Source organism: Astatotilapia calliptera, chromosome 19 (genome assembly GCF_964374335.1).
Source record: "Astatotilapia calliptera chromosome 19, fAstCal68.1, whole genome shotgun sequence".
Classification (NCBI taxonomy): domain Eukaryota; kingdom Metazoa; phylum Chordata; class Actinopteri; order Cichliformes; family Cichlidae; genus Astatotilapia; species Astatotilapia calliptera.
The window spans coordinates 8,645,778-8,671,970 of NC_137440.1; the positions used below are offsets into that span (position 1 = coordinate 8,645,778).

Sequence of the window (26,193 nt, forward strand, 5' to 3'; positions counted from 1 at the left end):
CACACAATCTTCCCCCCCCCCCCCCCCTTTTTTTAAGGATGTGCAGATGTTTTTTTTAATGTTCTACACTAAAATTTTCATATCAATTGATTACTTTATTGTAGGAAATTGTAGTTCTAAATTTCAGAATGGTGTTAATGCCTTTGTCTTCACTAAGGTGAGTCTGATTTATTTATTTTTTAGCTTTCAGGTGCTCGTGTTTTGATTTCTTAAAGCCTTGCACCCGTTTCCATAATCTTACCTGCAGATGAGCTCAGTGCATGTATTATGAGGAGTCTTTCTGTGGAGATTATTGTAAACTTTCTGGAAACTGAGGCATTCGTGGGCTCTATAACTCATTCTACTTTCTTTGCTTTCCCTGTTTTGTATTTTGCATTTTTGCATAGCACTGGGTGAAGCTGGTATTTGATCCCCTACAACCCAGTCAGAATTTTGGCACATTTTCTGGACTTTTATGGAGTGGTTGATATTTCTGCATTACATTATGATGTTTAAAATAAAAACAACTATGCTTTTATTTTGCATGGATTTTTATTTTCACATTAAATTCAGAAAATTTCTTCGTATCAGTCTTGGGTTCAGATCAAACAGCTTCATGCTCTACAATGATACCTAAAAATGATGCATTCAAAATAGCAGCAATCTTAATCCACCATATATTTAACTTAATTTTCAAATTTTGCTTTAAGCTGAGTGTCTGACGTTTCTAAAATGATGCTTCATTTGAGATCTGTCACATGACTAAACATCTGGTGTAATGTTATGTGCACATTGAGAATTTTAGCATCTCCTAGTGGTTAGCTTGGAGACTGCGGTCAAGTGAATTTTTATGTGGTTTGGCTTGTATTCCTATTGGATGTTTAGAGTCACATGAGTGGGGTGATACAGGAAGAGTTTCCTATTGGATGTTTAGAGTCACATGAGTGGGGTAATGCAGGAAGCCATTTTAGTATTGGGATTTGCACAATGAGGCGTACCAGAAGTCTCCCTGTTTAATCCTTAAGCATCCACCTGTGTTATGCCATGGAGAAGCTTTGTTTGTAAGTTTGAATTGTGTTTCATCTTTATAAGTAGTGAGTGTTGTATATTTTATTGATTTTATGCATATTTGGAGAGATGTATATATAAATGCCTAGATCTGTTCGCCATGTGAAGCAAATGCATAATTCTTTATTGAGCATATTTCTTTTTGTATTTTTTGTAGTTTCACAAGTTCTGGGAAATCACTGTAAGTTGTACGTTGATGAAGACAAACAAGTAAACAGCCCTCAACTTTACTTTCACGCCTGACTCATCATTCAACGCTTTCAGTGCTTACGGCATATGTTTAGCTATCTGTCACTTCGTGTACCAGAACCACGCACGCAGGGGACAGAATAGTGAAAAAACAGCATCACACCAGGGATAATACAGCAAGTCTGGATAGCAGAGACCGCTAACGCTCATTAGTCTTCCTGCCTTGTTTAGTTGTACCTTGCATGCCGAATAGTCATCATGGACAATAAGCCAGATACAGAAGATCAACAGAAGACTAGCTCTCCAAGAACATCTGTGAAGTCATATGTGACCAGATCCGTTGCTAGTTCTTCTAACAGCTCCTGCAAGTCTTCTGCCAGCCTAGCAGCTGCTAAAGCACGTGCAAGAGCTGAAGCAGTGCGTGCTCGCTCCACCTTTGTCAAAAAAGAAACTGAACTCATGGTGGAAAAAGCCCAGTTGAGAGTAGAAGAGGCACGCATGGAGGCTGCTCTGGCCACACTGAAGCAAGAGAAAGAAGTTGCAGCGGCTTTAGCTGAGGCGGAGGTTTTGGAATCAGCCGTAGCAGAACTCGGCTCTAAACAAGATCTCAGGGCAGCGGACATCATAGGAATTCCCCCTGACTCCACAGAAAAAAGAACAAATGATTATGTTGAGTGTCACTCAAGAATGCACTCTAGTCAGCTGTCGTTGCCCGGCCTTGAGTCCCATATCACCTCCAGTCGGCCACGCGATTTCTCTCATGCGCCACCACTCCAGGACAACGAACTGAATCCCATTCGTACAGCCATTGATGGACTGAGCTCCACTCCAGCTCGTGTCAAGAGCCATACTACCTTTGAAGAAAATGGTATGAAGCATCCATCTGCTCAGAATTACCCTGGGATTTATCCATGTAGTGTCACCCCCCTGCAGGAACCTCAACCACACACACATCCTCTTAGAATGCAAGCAGCGCAGCCCTCTGCTCTGAACCATACCGGCATTAATGACTTTGCTGTATACATGGCTCGCCGGGAACTTGTGACATCCGGGATGACAAAGTTTGATGATCGTCCAGAGAATTATTGGGGCTGGAAGTCTACCTTCATGAACATCATTGAAGGGCTAAAACTCACCTGCAATGAAGAGCTTGACCTTCTCACTAGATGGTTAGGTCCTCAATCATCTGAGCAAGTCAGGAGAATCAGAGCTGTTCATGTCAATGACCCCGCTGCAGGGCTCAGGATGGCGTGGATGCGACTTGAAGAGAACTACGGGTCTCCTGAAATAATTGAGAAAGCTCTGCTGGACAAACTGGAGAGATTTCCTAAGATCAGCAACAGGGACCCTCTCAACCTGAGAGAGCTTGGTGACTTGTTAAGGGAGTTGGGGTCAGCAAAGTTAGAAGGTTGTTTGCCTGGGCTCGCCTATCTGGATACCTCTCGCGGCATTAACCCAATAGTGGAGAAACTGCCGTATGGCCTTCAAGAAAAATGGATGACACAAGGCAGTGCGTACAAGCTGCAAAACCAAGGCCAGTTTCCACCATTCTCATTCTTCACTGACTTTGTCTGCAAAGAAGCCCGCACTCGTAATGATCCAAGTTTTGCATTTAGCTCATTTGGGATGACGACAGTGAAACCAGAAAACTCACCTAAAAGGTACACGCATTCCAGGAACCACGTCTCATCCAGCAAAACAGAGATTACATCAACATCTGCCATCAAGCCCACAGAGTCAGCTAGCAGTAAGTTGGATGTGGACAGACAGTGTCCGATTCACAAAAAACCCCACCCTCTCAAGCGGTGTAGGGGCTTCCGAGCTAAGACACTGGATGAACGCAAAACGTTCCTGCGAGATAGTGGAGTTTGTTTCAGATGCTGCTCCTCAACTGAACACGTTGCTAAAGACTGCAAAACAATTATTCACTGTAAAGAGTGTAACAGTGACAAGCACGTCACAGCACTTCATCCAGGACCAGCTCCATGGGCTGTCAAAGACCCTGAGGATGAGCATGGCGGGGAGGAAGATGAAGCGGCTTCTCCTGACATAATCTCCAAATGCACAGAAGTGTGTGGAATTGCCAATAACTCCCGCTCTTGCTCTAAAATCTGTCTCATAAAAGTGCATCCTAGAGGACAACCAGAAAGATCTATAAAAGTCTATGCCGTACTTGATGACCAGAGCAATAGGTCTCTTGCTCGGTCCAAATTCTTCGACCTGTTTGGCCTCAAGGGTAGCGATTCTCCCTACACGCTGCGCACATGTGCGGGAGTCACTGAGTTATCTGGCCGAAGAGGAGTTGGATTTGTTGCTCAGCCATTGGATGGACGTCTCAGCATTCCTCTTCCCACACTTATTGAGTGTAGCCATATCCCAGATGATAGATCGGAGATACCTACTCCTGATGTAGTCAAACACCACCCACACCTAAAGTCTATCACTCATCTCATCCCTGAACTTGATCCAAATGCGCAAATTCTCCTTCTGCTGGGTCGGGATGTGTTACAAGTCCATAAAGTGAGAGACCAACGCAACGGGCCCAATAATGCACCCTATGCCCAAAGACTGGACCTTGGCTGGGTCGTAGTTGGAGACGTCTGTTTGGGTGCAGCTCACAAGCCGAAAGCAGTTAATGTCTACCGGACTAACGTTCTGGAGAATGGGCGTCACTCTCATTTCAGTCCATGTCCCAACCACCTAGTTGTGAAAGAGAAGCTTACAACAAGGACAGGCATAAGACCTCTCAACTCTCAAACCCTGTCACACTTTCATCCTCTGGACAGCCTGTTTCAGAACTCTGATGATCATTTACTTGGCAACAAAATCTTCGAAAGAACAGAGAATGACAATGAAGTTGCCCCATCTATTGAGGACAAACGGTTCATTCAGTTGATGAATAATGAGATGTTCATAGATGATGCTAACAGTTGGGTAGCTCCCCTTCCCTTTCGCATGCCAAGACCACGGCTGCCTAACAACAGAGGACAAGCTCTGACTCGTTTCACCAGTCTCTGCAAAACTCTAGAAAGGAAACCTGAGATGAGGAGACATTTTCTGGCTTTCATGCAGAATATCTTTGATCGAGATCATGCTGAACCAGCTCCAGCACTCAACGATGGAGATGAATGCTGGTACCTTCCCAGTTTTGGCGTCTATCATCCACGCAAGCCTGGCCAGATCCGAGTTGTGTTTGATTCAAGCGCTCCTTATCTTGGCATCTCCTTGAACGATGTGCTGTTGACAGGGCCAGACTTAAATAACACTCTGCTGGGAGTCCTAATGCGGTTTAGGCATGAACAGGTAGCCATCACAGCAGATATTGAGCAGATGTTTCACAGCTTTGTTGTCAGGGAAGACCACAGGAACTTCCTCAGATTTCTGTGGTTTAAAGACAATGACATCACGAAGGAAGTTGTGGAATATCGTATGAGAGTCCATGTGTTTGGCAACCGCCCCTCTCCAGCTGTGGCTACTTATGGGCTTCGGAGAGCAGCTTTACATGGAGAGGGCGAGTTTGGGGAGGGGGCAAAGGAGTTCATACACAGGAACTTCTACGTTGATGATGCACTCAAGTCACTGCCATCTGCAACAGCAGCTATCAGTCTTCTCAAGGCAGCCCAAGGCATGCTTGCCATCTCCAACTTGAGACTTCATAAAATAGCATCCAATTGCCTAACTGTCATGCAGGCTTTCCCATCAACAGATCATGCAAAAGACTTGAAAAATCTCGACCTGGACAAAGATTCACCTCCTTTGCAGAGAAGTCTTGGATTAAGCTGGGACCTTGTGAATGACACTTTTACATTCCGTGTTGCCAAGAGCGAGAAGCCATTCACCCGAAGAGGAGTTCTTGCAACTATCAATAGTTTGTTTGATCCACTTGGTCTCGTAGCTCCCGTTACTATTCATGGGAAGCTCTTGTTGCGGCAGCTCACTCGTGACAGTAGTGACTGGGATGCTCCCCTCCCGTCTGAAAAGGCAACAGAGTGGATTACCTGGAGGGATTCACTGCAGGATTTGGAACAGTTTGCAATCTCCCGAGCCTACATTGCTACGTCCCTGTCCACTGCACAACGTACAGAGATCCATATCTTCTCGGATGCTTCCACCAAAGCCATTGCGGCTGTGGCATATCTCAAAGTGGAAGATGTGGAAGGTAAATGTCATGTAGGTTTCATAATGGGGAAAGCCAAGTTAGCCCCCGTGCCATTCCACACTATTCCCAGGTTGGAATTAGGTGCTGCTGTTCTGGCAGTGGAAATTGCTGAGCTGCTTGTGAAAGAGCTGGACATTAGTCTTGATAGTCTGAAGTTCTATACTGACAGCAAGGTGGTGCTGGGGTATATTTACAATGAAAGCAGGAGATTTTATGTGTATGTCAGCAACAGAGTGGAACGGATAAGGAAGTTCTCATGCCCTGAACAGTGGCAATATGTCCACACTGATGAAAACCCTGCAGATGTTGCCACCAGGTCAGTGCATCCAGCTCGTCTCTTAAGCACCAACTGGCTTACAGGTCCACGTTTTCTGAGACGTTCTGGGGACATAGACTCAGGTAAAGAAACATCCTATGACCTCATTGATCCAGACTCTGATGCAGAGGTCAGAAGCCACATTACTACTGTTGCAAACCCCCATAGGAGTATGGGGTCGCATCGATTTGAAAGATTCTCCATGTGGCAACCCCTTGTCAGAGCTGTGGCCTCCCTAATCCACATCGTCCAATCCTTCAGGTCTGAGAAGGATAGCAATGGGCAAGACTGCAAAGGTTGGCATCACTGTTTGAAGCCACACAAAATGGATACACTGTCGCAAGCAAGGCATACCATTATTGGATGTGTACAAAAGGAGACATACCAAGTGGAAGTGTCTTGTTTGGAGAAAGGCGAAGTAATTCCCAAAAGCAGTCCTCTGAGGAAGCTCAGCCCAATTCTTGATGATAGCAAACTTTTAAGAGTTGGTGGGCGGCTCCAGCATGCTTCAATCGAGACACATGAAAAGCATCCTCTCATCATTCCTGGCCGCAGCCACATAGCTACTCTACTTGTAAACTACTACCATGAGCGGGTTCACCATCAAGGCAGAGTTTTTACTGAGGGAGCTATCCGCACGGCTGGCATCTGGATTGTAGGGGCAAAGAAATGTATCTCCAGAAACCTGCACAAGTGTGTTACATGCAACAGACTTCGTGGTAGACCCGCAGAGCAAAAGATGGCAAATCTTCCACCTGATCGTCTTAGCACTGAACCTCCATTTACAAATGTGGGCCTGGATGTATTCGGCCCCTGGAATGTCTCCACCCGTCGCACCCGAGGTGGTGCCGCAAACTCTAAAAGGTGGGCAGTACTCTTCACGTGTTTAAGTGTTCGTGCTGTACATATCGAGCTCATAGAGTCAATGGACACATCGAGCTTCATTAATGCTCTACGGCGGTTCTTTGCTATGCGTGGTCCTGTGAAGATGATCCGCTCTGACTGTGGCACAAACTTTAAGGGGGTTTGCAGAGAACTTCAAATTCTCCTACGGGATGAAACCGATATCTCAAGGTACCTCAGTGAGGAAGGATGCACATGGCTGTTCAACCCACCTCATTCTTCCCATATGGGAGGAGTATGGGAAAGAATGATTGGGGTTTCGAGACGGATTCTTGACTCTATGCTTTCTCAGATCAGTCCCTCGCATCTCACTCATGAAGTGCTTTCGACCCTTATGGCTGAAGTAGGAGCGATAATAAATGCAAGGCCTCTTGCTCCCATCTCAAGTGATCCAGATTCACCGTTTCTTCTGACTCCAGCAATGATCTTGACACAGAAGGTCTGCACCCCTCTTGCTCCTCCAGGATCATTTGAAGCTACAGATATGTATCGTCAGCAGTGGAAACGTGTTCAGCACTTGGCTAATACCTTTTGGGAGAGATGGAGGCGAGAATATCTCTCTACTCTTCAAAATCGAAGCAAGTGGCAAAATAGTCAGCCCAATGTCAAGGAAGGGGACTTGGTGTTGCTCAAAGACCCTCAGGTAAAAAGAAATCAGTGGCCAATGGCTCTTGTCACCAAGGCTTACCCAGACAGCGATGGAAAGGTCAGGAAACTCGAACTGAGGGTCACGAAAGGAGGTACCATTAAGACCTTCTTTAGACCAGTAACCGAAGTAGTGGTACTTTTGTCTATCTGATTATCTACCATGGACAGTCAATGTGTTATTTTCTTTAGCTGATTGAACTGCTAAGAAATTGATAGTGGTATTGTGTTCAATACCAGGCGGGGAGTGTAATGTTATGTGCACATTGAGAATTTTAGCATCTCCTAGTGGTTAGCTTGGAGACTGCGGTCAAGTGAATTTTTATGTGGTTTGGCTTGTATTCCTATTGGATGTTTAGAGTCACATGAGTGGGGTGATACAGGAAGAGTTTCCTATTGGATGTTTAGAGTCACATGAGTGGGGTAATGCAGGAAGCCATTTTAGTATTGGGATTTGCACAATGAGGCGTACCAGAAGTCTCCCTGTTTAATCCTTAAGCATCCACCTGTGTTATGCCATGGAGAAGCTTTGTTTGTAAGTTTGAATTGTGTTTCATCTTTATAAGTAGTGAGTGTTGTATATTTTATTGATTTTATGCATATTTGGAGAGATGTATATATAAATGCCTAGATCTGTTCGCCATGTGAAGCAAATGCATAATTCTTTATTGAGCATATTTCTTTTTGTATTTTTTGTAGTTTCACAAGTTCTGGGAAATCACTGTAAGTTGTACGTTGATGAAGACAAACAAGTAAACAGCCCTCAACTTTACTTTCACGCCTGACTCATCATTCAACGCTTTCAGTGCTTACGGCATATGTTTAGCTATCTGTCACTTCGTGTACCAGAACCACGCACGCAGGGGACAGAATATCTGGTATTTGTTCATAGTGTAAATCTTAACGTGTTCCAGTCTGGTTACAAATGGTTGAGAGCAGCCAACCCACTGTTCCTCCAGCACCAGCAACACCTCCAATGCCAGCTCCCGTCAGACCTCCCATACCTACGGTGAGATTATAGACGCCATCAACTGTTTGTTATTCATGTGTAAAGCTTTTATGCTATTCTTTTTGATGCTTCTCTGTATGATTTGCATTATATCTGTTTTATATCCAGTGCATCCCCCCCTGCCTTTTTATAATTATTGATAGAAGTTTCACTTTCATTTCTTAGTAAATGATACTAACTGCCCACACGTGAACAGCAGCACCGGACAAAATACACCACTGCACTGTGTGGGGTCGCAATTTCAAGAGGTTGTGTGAGCAATTCTTCTGTCCCCTTCTTATGGGCCAGTAACCCCACCTCCTGCTGCTGGGTAACTTTCCACTTGTCCTCCAGCCAAAAACAGCAGAGCAGGGTCAGGTACCGACCAAGATACAGGCAGGGGCCAGTCAGGACTCTGGCTAAGGGCCGTCTGCAGAGGGGCACCCTTTGATTAACCCTTTGCTTTGCCTTATCACAGTTGGTCACATCATGGTCAAAAGTCACACATTAACATACATCAGCAAGTGGCATAATCTTATGACATTACTTCTGACTGCAGACAGGTGTTGATTTTGCTACATGCGAACAAATATCTGATGATGTTTATTGCAGATATGCAGTATACACGTCATTCAAAAAATCCACAACAACTATGCTGCTTCTGGGTAAAAATATTATCATTGTATTAGTATTTAGTTACTTGTATTTTCCTACCATAGACAATAGTAGAGACATACATTTGAATAGCCCATAAAGTCCATACAAGCTCTGCATAATAACCTGTCTTTTGTTCATTTATAGTTCAGGCAAAATCACAGAAATACACCACTTAATGTGTGAAAGCATAATAAATGGATGGATGGATGTCAACCCCCTGAGATCCAACCTCAGAATCACTTTCACTTCCCAAGAAACAACAGCTGACCCTCACACTTGTATATAAGGCACAGTCGAGTCTTAGGCTCCTCATCCTGTGTGAGATAATGGGTCTAAGTGAGTACAGCTGCCTTTTTCACATCGTCTATAGCTACATCATATAAGCTCATGATTATAGCGTCACAGAAAATGTCTAAATAATTCCAGCTGGGCTGAGGTAAGATGTTTTTTTCTTTCTTTCCTGTGTTTCAGTGACAGCTGTAGCGATCACAGCTGGGGCAGGTAAGACACTTAACCTTACTTTGTTTTTGTTTTTTTAATCACTCAAGCTCATAGGAGAAGTCATAGTAGATATCATACATCACTGCTAAATTGCTTTAATAAAATATCCTTTATTCAAAAAGTCTAAATTGTGGATGTCCCCCCTTTTAATTCTTTGTGAAACAGTAAAGGTAGAAATCTTTGTGTAAATAACATTTACAAGTTACTCAAGTCATTTAAAAGTAACAGACCATAACTGGTAAAACTGGTCCAGAAGGCTACTCGGGACCCATTTGTTTGTTGTTGTTTTTTAATCAGGATGGAGTAGACAACTAGAGGGCTTTTGAGGCAGTTAGAACAGGGTGAGTTACCTTCATCATCGGCTCCATCTAGGCTCTACACTGCGTATTGGGTAAGGCCCGAAGGATAAATGACTAGACATTTAAACTAAGAGCTGATCCAGACTTCCTGTATTGGGGTGCTGGTTCCACAGATAGACACACGTCATTATGCTGCAGTGAGGATAAAGCTTTCCCTTCTGTTGGATTCTACCTCAAGGTCAACTAAAACACTTGAATATATATTTGAATATATTTAATTCTACCAGGCGCTCCTGCTGTTTCCTCTCTCTGTTTGTTTTGTTTAAACAAAGACAGAGAACAAAACAGAAAATATATTACCTGCGAACTACAAGGTTGCTATGACACTCACTGGAACTGCACCTCTGTAAAATATAGCAAAATATGACATCAGTTTGGAAGTACTGGATCCTGCTGCTATTCCACTTGAAAAGAACCTCAGTTCAGCCAGAACAGAAGGAGTCAGAGCTAGTTTCCATCTGCAGTCCCCGGGGGAGGTCAAAGAGACATAAAAACATGAAATGAATGAATCATGTGGTGCTTACCTCCTAGATAACATGCACTGGAAAAAATACAATACTGCAATGTGGTACTTTTGGGTATAATTACTGTAAATTTATTTGTATTTATTTTTTCTTACCATACATAATAGCATAGAAATACATTTGCAATGACCCAAGTGAAGTCCATACAAGCTCTCCATAACGAATTGGGTTTTTTAAAAAAAAACTTTTAGGCAGGGTGACTAAGCAACTTCCTCTCTTGCAAAATCCCTGAAATACTTCAGTACACCTCAGAATCACTTGTTCCAAAATGACTGAGGAAGCGTTGTTTACTTCACAGACCCAGTGACGCCCACTCTAAGAGTTTCGTTTCCTAGGAATAACAGCTGACCCTCCCACTTATTTATAAGGCACAATCTAATCTTAGGCTCCTCATCCTGAGTGGAATAATGGGTCTATGTGAGTACAGCTGCCTTTTTATATTATCTATAACTACATCATATAGGCTTATGATAGTAGCATCACAGAAAATGTCAAAATATTTACAGCTGAGCTGAGGTAAGATGTTTTTTTTCTTTCTTTTTTTGTGTTTCAGTGACAGCTATAGCAATCGCAGCTGGAGCAGGTAATACAGCTGTTTGTTTTTTTTATTTATTTATTATCACTCAGGCTGGTAGAAGTTGCACATATCATACAAGTATTCATTTCGAAGCATCCTGATGATCAGTAACCAGGTTTTTCTTCCTGTTGTCAGGTGGAGCAGTGGTGTCTGCTCCTATTGTCCTGGGGGCTGTAGGTTTCACTTCAGCTGGAATAGCTGCAGGCTCCTACGCTGCAAGCATGATGTCTGCAGCTGCTGTGGCCAATGGAGGAGGAGTGGCAGCAGGAAGTGTGGTGGCTATTTTACAGTCAGCAGGTAAAAAAACAAAAACAAAAAAACCCTTAGTATGATATACCGGACAGGCCTTATAAACAATAACATGTCGCTGTGTTGCAGTGAGGATAAAGCCTCCCCCTCTTCTCTGCAGCTCAGTTACTTCATCTAACTGCTCGATCAGCTGTCTGGTGTTCTGAAGCCTGTTTTCTCTCTGCAGGTATGGCAGGTCTGTCTGGGGCCGCCACCGCAGCCGTGGGCTCTGTTGGAGGAGCTGTGGGATTTTTGGCTACTCTCATCTGAGACCAGGAAATTATGATAATCAGAAAGAAAAATAATAACAAAGAATATAATTACTGTTGTTAGAAACAGTTGCCAAAAGTATCAGCGTCATGCTTCAGTAAAGCTTGGCTGAAATGTGAGTGCTGGTAATGCTGTGGTGTTTTATTACGAAACACATGGACACGGTCAAATTGTGCAACTTGTTAAAAACGTTGATGGTCTGCCCAAAATGATTTCTGCTATATAAACTGTTGGAAATAAATTGCTGACATTTAATCTGTCAAACACATCTGAAACATGTCTCTCATTAATGACATCTGAGCAGTTTTGTGCCAGAAAGAACATTCCAGTCAAAACACGATCCAGTTTGTGTGACTCTCTGTCGCCCTCTGTTGTTCAGCTGTGAACACAAAGTTTTGTTTCTGAGGAAATGAAACCTTGCTTGCTATAAAAACCAGCCCGTTTCAGAGCAGACGCAGAGCAGATAAAGACATGGACCCCGGTGAGCCATTCGTCTTTGATAGAAACCAGCTGAGCTATGGCCCAGTGTTCTTATGTTGTGTTACAGCAGTGGTTACCAATTTTGTTTTGCTAGGACCTCGCTTTGTTTTACAAGAAAATCATCCCCCCGCATAAACACATCCTAAAACCAGTTTTCAAACCTTTTGTAAACAATTAAACAAATAAAAGTTAACTGCAATAAATTACAGGTTGCAATTAAATAAACCACTACCTCTTTTAAAAATCAGAAAAACATCTTTAATTATTTTACATATAGTTGTTTTTTTTAATATATACAGGGCTGGACTGGGACAAAAGTTGGCCTGGGCATTTTGACTAGAGACCGGCCCACCAGGTATTATAGGAAACGCCATAAAGTCTTTGAATGAAAACAAACGCTGTCGTGACAATGATGTCTGTCGTGATGTCTGTCTTGATGGTATATGTATGATTTCTATACATTTTACATCAGATAAAAACTTTAGTTGTAAGATCCAGATAATTATTTATTAAAAGCCAGACATTTTAAATGAGAATAAGAAAGAAAAGTATTTCTTTGTGCCCCCCTTTCCCTATTAATGCCCTACCTGACCCCCTGGCAAAGCTGTGCTAGACCCGCCTCTGCACAGTTACCAGCTGTCAGCTACGTAAAAAAAGGATCCTGGTGTTATTTGTCTCTCAGAAATGGTTCATAACTTCCCTTCAACTTATTCATGTCACCTAAAAGGTAATGACCAGCAGCTTTACGGTCGTGGCTGCAGAAAAAATCAGCTGATACAAGTAATATTAAATAAATTCTAACAACAGCTGATCAAGCTTAAACGTGCTGCTGTTGTTTAGCGCGACATCCGCTGGTTTCCTCTTTCTGGCGCAAAGCGGGAGATAAACAAACAAGAGAGACGGGACTTGCGTCAGAAAAACCGATCAGCTGATCATTGATCAGTTTCATGATTGAGGTAGCAACAGGAGAAGGAGGGAGAGAGAATGAGAAAAGAGGCATCAGCGGGTAAAGACATAGAATAACTCCAGCTTTTTGTCTTTTTTCATTCTAGCTGAAGTACGGGACAAATCGTGTTCCTTTTCAGTTCAATACGAAATGCGGCTGCCTCAGGTCTCTCCTCCTTCCTGCCCTTTCCCTCATCCACCTGCTGGCCTCTGTGGAAGCTCCGCCATAGCCACCACCAAACATCAGAGTTATTTTTACACATCTGCCAGCATCTGGCTAATCCACCACCTTTCATTTTTTATACCTGTCAATGGAAATTATATTTAGTAGTCAGTATAATCTTTTAATAATATAAGTTTGTTTATGGTAGAATACTGCATGTAATCATTTGTGTTTAGAAGTATATAGTTGGTGGCATATTGAAAGAATGTCTCATCCTAGGAGGTCTGTAACGACTTTGTGTGCATTCAAGAGTGCACTGGCATTCACACCTACATCCTGGGGAACTGGGAGAGGTCGTACCTTCTTTTCCAATTTTACGGTAGGATAAACGTAGCTAGTCTAAGTCCCTTTTTATTTAAATGAACTGCTGGATTTCCAGACCAGCAGGTTTACGGAAGTCTTCACGGGGTCACAGCTTAACCTCTCTCTCACACACACACACACACACACACACACACACACACACACACACACACACACACACACACACACACACACACACACACACACACACACACACACACACACACACACACACACACACACCTAAACATCCATATTCCAATGTAATGATCAAACGCACCCACTGATCTATAAATAAAGACCAGGGCAGTGGCAGAGCGCGAGTCTCAGAGCGCTCACTCTCAGTGCGAGTGCTCTGTACTGCCCTTGCATGCAAGTAAAACTGTGTGTTTCTCCTCTCTGATTCTCAGCTGAAGAAGTGTCTTAGAATACATCTTTTGACATTTGTTTTGGTCCTTTGTAGCCGGAGCAGAAACATCAGAACTGTTATCCGTGACTCTGTTCCAAGATCTGGCGGACTGATTCCTGACGCCGTGGGGAGCCAGCACCGAAGTCTGTGCACAGCCCTCTTAGATGAGGAGGAAAGCCCCGGAAGGTGGACTCGAGTCTGGGCGGTCTGGTCCACGGCGGTGGGATTCAGTCTGACGATCTGAACCACCAGTTCGCCAAAAGGAACTGTGTTTAGACTGTTTTTAGAGGTAGCCGTAAAATACTTCGTGACAAAATAGTGCGCAAATGTCTATGTGTGTATGTGTCTGGAAGTAAGGGTTACATGAATAGGATGAGGGACCTATGGATTCTTCGATACCCAACATCCACAATGACAGCGAAACAACTAGTAGCTCAGTGTTCCAACATTCGAAAGAAGAGACTGCTCTCACAGCTAGAGATTGACGAGGTACAACATAAATGCTACGGCAAGGGGGAGCCAGGTCAGGGGGGAGATATCATCACCCCCACCCAAGATTGGGTACCAAGCCCGGGTGGGGGTGATGATATCTCCCCCACCCGGGGAGATATCATCACCGATAGGAGAAGGATCTTTGAGTGCAAGAGAAACTGACCTGAAAGATAGGATCATGGCCAAGCTTGAAACCTGGACCCCCCGTAGCCGGTTAGCAAGATTACGTGAAGTACCCACAGAAGGTCTGCTAGATGATGTTAATGCAGCACTACGGACGATACCTACAGCCACGATTACCGACACTAACAAGCTGATCTACAATACGGCAGCAGTGATCAGTGAGATGCTTGGCTACAAGTTGAACAGCCACAAGGGGCAGTACCCTCCATGGAGAATGAGGCTAGAGGGCAAGATCAAAGTAGCACGGAGGGAGGTTAGCCAACTATTGGAGTTGCAGAAAGGCGCAACTCCGCCTTTGAGGAAGGTGCCTAAGAAGTACAGGAAGCTGTCCATACATGAGGCCTTGGAAACTGCCAAGCAACGACAAACAGCCTTGGCCTCCTCAAGCGGCCTTGGCCAGCCGCATGAGGAGGCACACCAGAGCAATAGAAGGCAGGAGAATAAACCAGCTGTTCTCCACAGAACCAGCAGAGGTGTACTCTCAGTGGCAGGGGAACAATAAGAGAACAGCACCACCAAGGCTGGAGACGGAGCAATACTGGAAGAGAAGGAGAAGAAGGACGCAACCCATAACGGCAATGCTCAGTGGCTAGTGGATCTGAGGGCAGACCACAGCGACCTCCCCGAACAGGGTCCAGTAACCATCACAGTGGCAGATATCCAAGAAAGGGTCTCCAGTATGAAGAGATGAACAGAACCAGGCCCTGACATGGTTCACGCCTACTGGCTGAAGAAGCTGACTGCACTCCACGAGCGTCTGGCAGCACAAATAAACCAGCTGCTAGTTAACGAGAGACACCCGGAATGGCTAACCGAAGGCCGGACAGTCCTGTTCCTCAAGGACCCCAAGAAGGGACCGGTCCGTCCAACTACCGACCAATAACCTGCCTCAGCACCACGTGGAAGCTCCTGTCAGGCATCATAGCGGCTAAGATGAACAGGTACATGGGTCAATACATGAGCCCAAAACACCAGCTACTGGCAGACCAAGCAGTCAGCCGAGACTGCAGGACCAGACTGACCAACCTGTGCACTGCCTGGATTGATTACAAGAAGGCCTATGACTCAATGCCCCACACCTGGATTCTGGAATGCCTAGAACTATATAAGATCAACAAGACCCTGAGAGCCTTCATCAGGAACTCAATGGGGATGTGGCGGACAACACTGTAGGCCAACCTCAAGCCCATAGCACAAGTCACCATCAAGTGCGGGATCTACCAAGGAGATGCTCTGTCCCCACTGCTGTTCTGCATAGGCCTGAACCCCCTCAGTGAGATCATTATCAAGACTGGCTACGGATACCGACTACGGAATGGAGCAGTTGTCAGCCACCTCCTGTACATGGATGACATCAAGCTGTATGCCAAGAGTGAACGAGACATCGATTCACTGATCCACACTACCAGGATATACAGTAATGACATCGGGATGTCATTCGGGCTGGAGAAGTGTAGTCGGATGATAACAAAGAGAGGGAAGGTAGTCAGAACTGAGGGGATCAAGCTACTAGAAGGCAACATTGCAGACATAGAGGACAGTTACAAGTACCTGGGGATCCCGCAGGCGAATGGGAATCATGAAGAGGCCGCTAGGAAAGCTGCAACCACCAAGTACCTGCAGAGGGTCAGGCAAGTCCTGAGGAGTCAGCTGAACGGTAAGAACAAGATCCGGGCTATCAACACCTACGCCCTGCCCGTGATCAGGTACCCAGCTGGTATAATAAGTTTGCCAAAGGAGGAGATAGAAGCCACTGACATAAAGACAAGAAAGCTCCTTACCATGCATGGAGGGTTTCACCCCAAGTCCAGCACCCTGAGGCTGTACGCTAAGCGGAAGGAAGGGGGCCGGGGACTGGTGAGTGTCAGCACCACAGTCCAGGATGAGACAACGAACATCCAAGAATACATTGGGAAGATGGCCCCAACTGACCGAGTGCTCAGTGAATACCTCAGGCAGCAGAAACCCAAGAAAGAGGAGGGAGACGAGGAACCATCATGGACAGACAGGCCCCTGCACGGTATGTACCACCGGCAGATAGAGGAGGTGGCTGATATCCAGAAATCCTACCAGTGGCTGGACAAAGCTGGACTGAAAGACAGCACAGAGGCACTAATCATGGCAGCACAAGAACAAGCTCTGAGCACAAGATCCATAGAGGCTGGGGTCTATCACACCAGGCAAGAGCCCAGGTGCAGGCTGTGTAAAGATGCCTCTGAGACAATCCAGCACATAACAGCAGGGTGCAAGATGCTAGCAGGCAAGGCATACATGGAACGCCATAACCAAGTGGCCGGCATAGTATACAAAAACATCTGTGCCAAATATGGCCTGGAAATTCCGAGGTCAAAATGGGAGATGCCCCCAAGGGTGGTGGAGAATGACCAAGCTAAGATCCTGTGGGACTTCTAGATACAGACGGACAAAATGGTGGTGGCTAACCAACCGGACATAGTGGTGGTAGACAAACAGAAGAAGACGGCCGTAGTGATCGATGTAGCGGTCCCGAATGACAGCAACATCAGAAAGAAGGAACACGAGAAGCTGGAGAAATACCGAGGGCTCAGAGAAGAGCTCGAGAAAATGTGGAGGGTGAAGGTAACGGTCCCCGTGGTAGTCGGAGCACTAGGTGCGGTGACTCCCAAGCTAGGCAAGTGGCTCCAGCAGATCCCGGGAACAACATCAGAGATCTCTGTCCAGAAGAGCGCAGGACCCTCAAGCTCCCAGGCCTCTGGTAGAGGACCCGAGCTTGAAGGATAAACCGCCCGCAGGGGCGTACTGGGTGTTTTTCATATATATATGCATCATATCAGTCTTTGGGTGAGATAAAACATCTTCCATCTTCATCCTCTACAATGATATTTTATTTAAAAAATGATGAGTAAAAGTCATCAGCAAGCTTTATCAATCATTTTTGTAACTTGGTCCTCAAATCATGCTTTAATCGGAGTGTCTGTCATTTACACATAAAAAAATAAATTTTAATTCAGGCTATTGAGTCAGTCTAATTTGGCACAATAGGAAACATTTGAAGGCCAGTTTGTGTTTATTCAGTGTGTTAATTTTCATATTTCACAGTCACGTTGAGGTTACACACAGTTGAGATCATCCAACCCGCTGCTCCACCAACACTTCCAAACACTAAAGTGGCAGCCCATGACAGACCTGCTGCACCTGCAGTGAAATCACATTAGACACTATTAGCTGTTTGTTATACTTGTGCAACATGAGAAAAGCTTTTATTCTTCATTGTCACACCCTGATTTACATACACTATTTTACTCATGACCCTTTATTTATACAGATGTATGCAAAAATAGTGTTTCATATCTTTGATAAACATCAACAGCCAAAGTGGACTAAAATATTACTCTTAGGTACTATTAGGAAAATATAATAAAATATGTCTATTGTTTGTTTTGTTTGACACGCACTTAGAGGGAGCTAGTGAGAAAGAGAGAGAAAATATATTACAAATTATTCAGTTTACCCCATGACTGCAAGATTGCTACGAGACCTCCTGCTGCAACTCCACCTCCACCAGTGATTGCCAAGTATGACATCAGTTTGGCAGCGATGGAGCCTGCTGCTATTCCAGCTGAAGTGAACCCCAGCGTTGTCAGAATGGCAGGAGTCAGAATCACAGCTCCAGTAGCTCCTAGATCAAAAAGTTTAGATTAAAGATTTTCATATCAAAATTACGCTCTGGTTAATGGGGTTAATGTGATGGCATACCTGCAATCGTAACGATTGCCTTACCTGTCAATGAAATACAAAAAGATATCAAGAAAAATTTGCAATAAGTGAATAATAACAATTCATAAACACTGTATAACGGAATAAAACTATTACTAAAAATATAGACTCACATGTCTCTTCCCAGTCCATGTCTGTTGTGATATTTCGATACCCATTTACTAGTTGTTTTTCTCTTTCTCTCTGACCCAAGAATTGATGTGCAAGACTCACAGGCTGGTACCCCAAGGTCGAAAATACCACAGAGACGAGACCACTTCCTTACTCCCATCCTCCCTTCTTTATCTCTTAGAAAAAGGCTCGTTAAAGGCCAGGTGGTTTGTTTCAGAATTCACTAATGAAAGAACTCTGTATTCTATGTCTAGGAGTGTATTTTGCTGGAATGATCATAAATTGTAGCTGAACTGATAAACTACACAAAGGATACTTCTCTGCTCACAAGGCAGGAAGACGTTTCCTTATTTGGTCTGTACCGGTTTGAACTGAGAATCTTCTGACACACGAACCTTTTTCCTCTATATAAGCTGTTGTATGATAAATAAACCTCTGAGTCAGTTTGGAATGACACCTAGAACGGTCTCCGTGTCTTCTTGTTTTTCTGAACTGCTCCCGGTACTCCGGCCGGTACCGTGATTGCCCGTTGATCATGCATGAGAATATTTTAATTTTGTTATATGTTAAAGGATGAACTCTGCTTATTGGTGCCCATGCCTTAGGAGGAAAAGCTCTATCTACGGACAGAGATTTCCTTCAATGTCTATGCTTTCAAAGATAACTTAGATGACACAGAGAGCTCAACTGCAGATACTAAAATATGTTTCAACCTGATGCAGATTTTTTACTTTTTCCAAGCATGGCCACTCCCATTTCTTAGAAAACAACACACCCTGACAGCAAATATGAACAGAGGAGGAGCAGCATAAGGATGTTGTTTTTTAAAAATAGCATGAACACTATCTGTATATATACAGTGGCTTGCAAAAGTATTCAGCTCCCTTGAACTTTTCCACATTTTGTCACATTACATCCACAAACATGAATCAGTTTTACTGGAATTCCACGTGAAAGACCAACACAAAGTGCTGTACACGTGAGAAGTATGTGTGTGTGTGTGTGTGTATATATATATGTATATATATATGTATATGTATATATATGTATATGTATATATATGTATATATATATGTATATGTGTATATATATATATATATATATATATACACGTGTATATATATATATATATATACATGTATATGTGTATATATACATATGTATGTATATGTATATATATGTATATATATATATATGTATATATATGTATATATATATATATGTATATATATGTATACATATATATATATATATATATATATATATGTATACATATATATATATATATATATATATATATATATATATATATATATATATATATATATATATACATATATATATATAACAACAACAACACCCAGCACGCCCCTGCGGGCGGTTTATCCTTCAAGCTCGGGTCCTCTACCAGAGGCCTGGGAGCTTGAGGGTCCTGCGCAGTATCTTAGCTGTTCCCAGGACTGCGCTCTTCTGGACAGAGATCTCCGATGTTGTTCCTGGGATCTGCTGGAGCCACTCGCCTAGCTTGGGAGTCACCGCACCTAGTGCTCCGATTACCACGGGGACCACCGTTACCTTCACCCTCCACATCCTCTCGAGCTCTTCTCTGAGCCCTTGGTATTTCTCCAGCTTCTCGTGTTCCTTCTTCCTGATATTGCTGTCATTCGGAACCGCTACATCGATCACTACGGCCGTCTTCTTCTGTTTGTCTACCACCACTATGTCCGGTTGGTTAGCCACCACCATTTTGTCCGTCTGTATCTGGAAGTCCCACAGGATCTTAGCTCGGTCATTCTCCACCACCCTTGGGGGCATCTCCCATTTTGACCTCGGGACTTCCAGGTTATACTCGGCACAGATGTTCCTGTTAGAGATGGCACGATACCACTTTTTTATGTCCGATACCGATACCGATATATAAATTTGGATATATGCCGATACCGATATGAATCCGATATAGTGTTTTTTAATCAACAAAACTGTTTTTTAAAATATCTTGCTGCATTTTGCAAGTCTGCAAGTTCATACTCAAGTGTAAAACAACAACTACACTAAAGCTATTCTGTTATACCTGTATACAAAAAAAATATTTCATAGTTCAGCAATACTGATCAATCTAATAAACTTAGACCTACACCATCCTCCCTATTCTGGTATTTTAAAGAGTACTTAGCGTAAATATTAAGCAACCTAACTAATAGGGTTCCAACTCCCAGCAACAACAAAAAGAAATAAATAAAAAATAAGGAACCACCCCTCACGCGCCACCTCATGATGCTTAATCGACGTAATCAACCTTAATTTGATGCAGTGTGAAAAAAAATGCACAGAAATCAATTATTTTTCAAGAAATATTAAATAGATTCAACATCTTTCTTCAACAAAATTGCAGACTGCACAGATGGTACCTTCCCAAAGTAAAAAGTACTATAGCTTACTAGGGTATATATTAGACTTAATAGTCACTATATACAGTAATTGACTTCTATTCATTTTACATCAAATTAAAACTTTGGGTGTCAGATAATTATTTATTAAAAGCTCGACATTTTAAATGAGAATAAGAAAGAAAAGTATGTCTTTGTGCCCCCTTTTCCCTGTTCATGCCCTATCGGCCCCCCTGGCTAAACTTTGCTAGATCCGCCCCTGCACAGTTACCAGCGTCAGCTACGTAGAAAAAGATCCTGGTGTAGAAAGAAATATTAAATAAATTCTAACAACAGCTTATCAAGCTTAAACGTTCTGCTGTTGTTCAGCCGCTGGTTTCCTCTTTCTGGTGCAAAGTGGGCCAAAAACAAACAAGAGAGACGGACTCGCAACAGAAAAGCCGATCAGCTGATCATTTAAGCAGTTTCACGATTGAAGTAGCAGCCGGAGAGCGAGAGGCAGTCGCTTGTTAAGCTTAACGTGGGAATGCTTTACAAACATTCAGAGATGGACTTACACACTTGCTTTACTTCTCTCGGGGATAACTTTGTCGGAGATGAAATGCCAGGTTGCTAGCGAAGCTCCAAATGCTATCCAGACCACCGGTCCGGCATGCCACAGCTGCTCTATCACGTGATGCATACTGCTCCGACTGCTAACGTTCTGAGGTGAGTTACGGCGTGTTGCAAGTTTTGCGAGGTGCTTTCGTGATATTTAATGGATCGGATTACATTTTTTATTTTTCTCCGATATCCGATCCAGTAATTTAGGTCAGTATCGGACCGATACCGATACGTAATATCGGATCGGTCCATCTCTAGTTCCTGTACACTATGCCGGCCACTTGGTTATGGCGTTCCATGTATGCCTTGCCTGCTAGCATCTTGCACCCTGCTGTTATGTGCTGAATTGTCTCAGGGGCATCTTTACACAGCCTGCACCTGGGGTCTTGCCTGGTGTGATAGACCCCAGCCTCTATGGATCTTGTACTCAGAGCTTGTTCTTGTGCTGCCATGATTAGTGCCTCTGTGCTGTCTTTCAGTCCAGCTTTGTCCAGCCACTGGTAGGATTTCTGGATATCAGCCACCTCCTCTATCTGCCGGTGGTACATACCGTGCAGGGGCCTGTCCTTCCATGATGGTTCCTCGTCTCCCTCCTCTTTCTTGGGTTTCTGCTGCCTGAGGTATTCACTGAGCACTCGGTCAGTTGGGGCCATCTTCCCAATGTATTCTTGGATGTTCCTTGTCTCATCCTGGACTGTGGTGCTGACACTCACCAGTCCCCGGCCCCCTTCCTTCCGCTTAGCGTACAGCCTCAGGGTGCTGGACTTGGGGTGAAACCCTCCATGCATGGTAAGGAGCTTTCTTGTCTTTATGTCAGTGGCTTCTATCTCCTCCTTTGGCCAGCCTATTACCCCAGCAGGGTACCTGATCACGGGCAGGGCGTATGTGTTGATGGCCCGGATCTTGTTCTTACCATTCAGCTGACTCCTCAGGACTTGCCTGACCCTCTGCAGGTACTTGGTGGTTGCAGCTTTTCTAGCGGCCTCTTCATGGTTCCCATTCGCCTGCGGGATCCCCAGGTACTTGTAACTGTCCTCTATGTCTGCAATGTTGCCTTCTGGTAGTTCAATCCCCTCAGTTCTGACTACCTTCCCTCTCTTTGTTACCATCCGACTACACTTCTCCAGTCCGAACGACATTCCAATGTCATTGCTGTATAGCCTGGTAGTGTGGATCAGTGAATCGATGTCTCGTTCACTCTTGGCATACAGCTTGATGTCATCCATGTACAGGAGATGGCTGACAACTCCTGTACATATATATATATATATATATATATATATATATATATATATATATATATATATATATATATATATATATAGATATATAGATAGATAGATATACACACATATGTCTTGCATGTCCATGCTTTCAAAGATAACAATCAAGAGCTCAGCTGCACATATATAGTAAGTAAGTAAGTAAACTTTATTTATTAAGCGCTTTTCGCAGACAGGCAATCACAAAGCGCTGTACACAAATATTAAAATATTAAAATAAACAATAAAATCAGTAGACATTATATACAATGTAAAAGATCAAATGTAAATAATGTAAAAAAATAAAATAAAATATGTAGATCAACAAAAGGCTTGTTTGAACAGAAGAGTTTTTAACTGTTTTTTTAACTGTATATAAAGACATACCTGATGTATGTCTTTTGCTTTTTATCCAAGAACTGCCACTCCCGTTTCTAAAGGAACAATACAAACCAGATAAAGGAGGAGCACAGGGATGTAGTTTTTAAAGAAATAAAATAAATATGGTTATCAAGTATGGTTCATAGCTGTGGAAGCACAAACGTCTTTGCCACATAAAAAAAAAAAAACATATCCCTTTACAATGTTCCACATGAAGTCATTTGCGGTGATGATCAAGCATCTCAGAGATGTTAAAAAAAAGGCTTAGTTTTAGATAGTTTTAAAACATGAGAAGTTGAAATGTGCTCCTATCATTTCTCCTTCATTGGATTTTCAACATTTTGCTTCTCATGCTCCAAGTATCCTTGTAGTCCATCACTCCAGATTAGGTGAAAATGATTAGGATTAAATGCAGTATAATAACACTTTCATGAAACTGTGTCCTGTCATGATCTCCAGTGCTGCCATTTCGTAGGATCTCCTGTCCTGTCTCCTCAATCACTGGTTGTTCTTATAACTCATTTCACCTTCTGCTCTAGTGTTTGTTGTGATAAGCCTTTTATTTTCTCCCATTTTATTTCTGTTTCTGTTTCTCACTATTATTCATAACAGGCTTAAAACCAGAATCAAGGTATGACTCAAGCATGTGAAGAAATTTTACACTAGTTGGTACCATCTGTCTTTCCTGTATTACATCCCACACCCCAAAGACTTGAACAATTAAGATTACATTATAATTGTTTGTTTTTAAGGATTTTTTGAAAATAGATAAAGTTATAGATTTACAGATAGTGACTCTTTTAAGCAGCCTAATGTAAAGTGACAGTTTGTTATTATTAAGCAATCTATCATTTCTTTATTTTGTGCTTCACAGGTGTTTCATACCTGATGTAGCTTAGCATGCAATAACTCGAGCTCCTCAGAGTACAGTATTCTTCCATCCCTGCTTGCAAAACTGTGAAACATTGTACAAAGTTTTGTAGGGAAACTAAACATCCTCAGTAAACATCAACACAAGGTGTTTTTTTCTTAGCTGAACTGTGGCACAGCAGTCAACTTCAGGTGAAAGACCCCGGAGTACACGTGAAATCACAATGAACGCACAGTAAAGTGACCTTTAGTGGGATTTTTAATCTTGTTTTTAATTTTAATCATACTGTGTTTAATATAAGTCTGCAGATGAGGACGTTAGAGCACCACAGCTTGCAGCACACAGCACTGTGCTGATTCATAATAATGCAAGGAGAGGTTTCCTCCTAAGCAAACAGAACATACAACAAAAGGAAAAACAGGTCATTCAAACTAACCTGACCTGACAAATTAAATGTACAGAACTTGTTTTGAAGTAAGAAAGAAAAGGCCCTGATCCTTTATTCATCTGATTCCTGAATGTAAAGGAGGACTGTTCATGGGTGAGGCTTCATCACATTCCATTGCTGTTGTCACTGCAGTCGTGTGACATCACAATTATGTCTGAACAACTACCAGAAGTTAAAAAGTGCAAATGTAAATAGAATAAGTAGGATAAATAATAAATAAGCAAGAGCAATAACAAACATAGCTACATGTCAAACATTCATAAAAGCTTTAATATTTAAAAAAAGTATTAGTAAGCAATTTGTAAGGCAATAGTGAAGTTTCTGCTCAGACCTCCATGAACTGTTCCATGACAGAAAAAAACACTTTGGTCTCGCCTGTCCAAACAACATTGTTCCAGAAGTTTTGCGGTTTGTTTAGACGAAAATGATACCAGCTTCAATAAAAATGCATTTAAAATGTTCATTACTTCATTGTCTTATTTTAAATTATTTAAAACAATGCAAAGGTTAAACCCTAGGTCATCTATTCAATTCAATTCAATTTTATTTATATACTGCCAAATCACAACAACAGTCGCCTTATGGCGCTTTATATTGTAGAATAGATCCTACAATAATACATAGAGAGAAATACCCAACAATCATATGACCCCCTATGAGCAAGCACTTTGGCGACAGTGGGAAGGAAAAACTCCCTTTTAACAGGAAGAAACCTCCGGCAGAGCCAGGCTCAGGGAGGGGCGGGGCCATCTGCTGTGACAGGTTGGGGTGAGAGAAGGAAAACAGGATAAGACATGGTGTGGAAGAGAGACAGAGATTAATAACAAGTGTGATTCAGCAGAGAGGTCTGTTAACACATGTTGAGTGAGAAAAGTAACTGAAAAGGAAAAACTCAATGCATCATGGGAATCCCCTGGCAGCCTACACCTATTGCAGCATAACTAAGGGAGTATTCAGGATCACCTGATCCAGCCCTAACTATATGCTTTAGCAAAAAGGAAAGTTTGAAGCCTAATCTTAAAAGTAGAGATAGTGTCTGTCTCCTGAATCCAAACTGGAAGCTGGTTCCACAGTAGAGAGGCCTGAAAACTGAAGGCTCTCCCTCCCATTCTACATTTAAATACTCTAGGAACAACAAGTAGGCCTGCAGAGCAAGAGCGAAGTGCTCTAATAGGGTGATATGGTACTACAAGGTCATTAAGAGGTGTTTGGATTCAATTCTGGTATTAAGAGGAAGCCAAGGAAGGGAAGCCTTCATTGGCCTGTCAATACTCTTCCTACAGTATTTTGTAGGAACTGAAGGCTTTTCATAGAGTTTTTAGGACATCCTGATAATAAAGAATTACAGCAGGAGTAATTGTTACTAAAAATGTTCTTTGTATGGTTGTGTAGCTATTTCCTTAAACATTATAAGTGATTTATGAGGACTGATTTAGTTTCAAAAACATCTGTGGAAACATTTTGCATAAGCTTCATGGAATATTACATTCAAATGAATGTACTTTAATCATGAAAAACAAGGACTCTTCAAACTGAAAACAAACTTGAGCAGTAGTGTATATTGCATGTTTGTATCTGACTGTATCTGATCAAGGTTTTGAAACAAAGACAACTTTTTAGCTCTGTATTTTAACAAAAATTGAGCCAAACTATTCCAACTCCGATAAAAATCTCCCCCTAACAAGTCCACTTTATTGCATGCTCATTGGTTTCTTCTTATCAGTGGCTCATAGCTGTTTAACAAATCCACTTTTGGATTCTTATTAATACTGATCTGTCACACTTATCAGTGGCTCATGGTTGCTTAAAGCCTATGTCTGTACTTGACCACAGAGGCAGAGCATCATTCAATCCTGCCAGCTGCCTGTCTTGGTAGCATTTCAAGGATGACAGACTCCACTTTCTCTGCAGCAAGA

At 42.8% G+C, this 26,193-nt stretch overlaps 2 protein-coding genes and 2 long non-coding RNA genes across 5 annotated transcripts in view; 3 read left to right on the top strand and 1 right to left on the bottom strand.

The window, feature by feature from the left end:
• Nucleotides 1–512: 512 nt before the first annotated feature.
• Nucleotides 513–26,193, bottom strand: part of LOC113024581 (interferon alpha-inducible protein 27-like protein 1) — a 121,480-nt gene continuing 95,799 nt past the window's right edge. Inside the window, exons 4-5 of the mRNA XM_080293687.1 lie at nt 8,133–8,263; nt 513–747 (exon numbers count right to left, since the gene is read on the bottom strand). Coding sequence (XP_080149813.1) covers nt 8,160–8,263 — 104 coding nt within the window. The 3' untranslated portion in view covers nt 513–747; nt 8,133–8,159. The remainder of the gene's footprint in view (nt 748–8,132; nt 8,264–26,193) is intronic.
• Nucleotides 918–1,277, top strand: LOC145422378 (uncharacterized). The gene is made up of 2 exons (XR_013903662.1): nt 918–1,040; nt 1,205–1,277. It is a non-coding gene; the product is annotated as an uncharacterized LOC145422378 (long non-coding RNA).
• On the top strand, nt 7,672–8,031 carry LOC113024572 (uncharacterized). The gene is made up of 2 exons (XR_013903661.1): nt 7,672–7,794; nt 7,959–8,031. It is a non-coding gene; the product is annotated as an uncharacterized LOC113024572 (long non-coding RNA).
• On the top strand, nt 9,216–11,698 carry LOC113012361 (interferon alpha-inducible protein 27-like protein 2A). Of its 2 annotated transcripts, XM_080293688.1 has the most exons (5): nt 9,216–9,240; nt 9,376–9,405; nt 10,842–10,871; nt 11,001–11,162; nt 11,341–11,698. In XM_080293688.1, the coding sequence occupies exons 1-5, from the start codon at nt 9,231–9,233 to the stop codon at nt 11,421–11,423; spliced, it is 315 nt and encodes a 104-aa protein (XP_080149814.1). In that variant the 5' UTR covers nt 9,216–9,230; the 3' UTR covers nt 11,424–11,698. The 2 variants fall into 2 exon arrangements, with proteins under 2 accessions (XP_080149814.1, XP_080149815.1); XM_080293689.1 differs by lacking the exons at nt 9,216–9,240; nt 9,376–9,405 and adding an exon at nt 10,597–10,705.

Bases quoted from the DNA above. Each gene is read 5' to 3' on its own strand.
- LOC113012361 (XM_080293688.1), top strand. The intron at 10,872-11,000 runs GTAATACAGCTG...TCCTGTTGTCAG, and splicing joins AGCAATCGCAGCTGGAGCAG to GTGGAGCAGTGGTGTCTGCT. The intron at 11,163-11,340 runs GTAAAAAAACAA...TTCTCTCTGCAG, and splicing joins GGCTATTTTACAGTCAGCAG to GTATGGCAGGTCTGTCTGGG.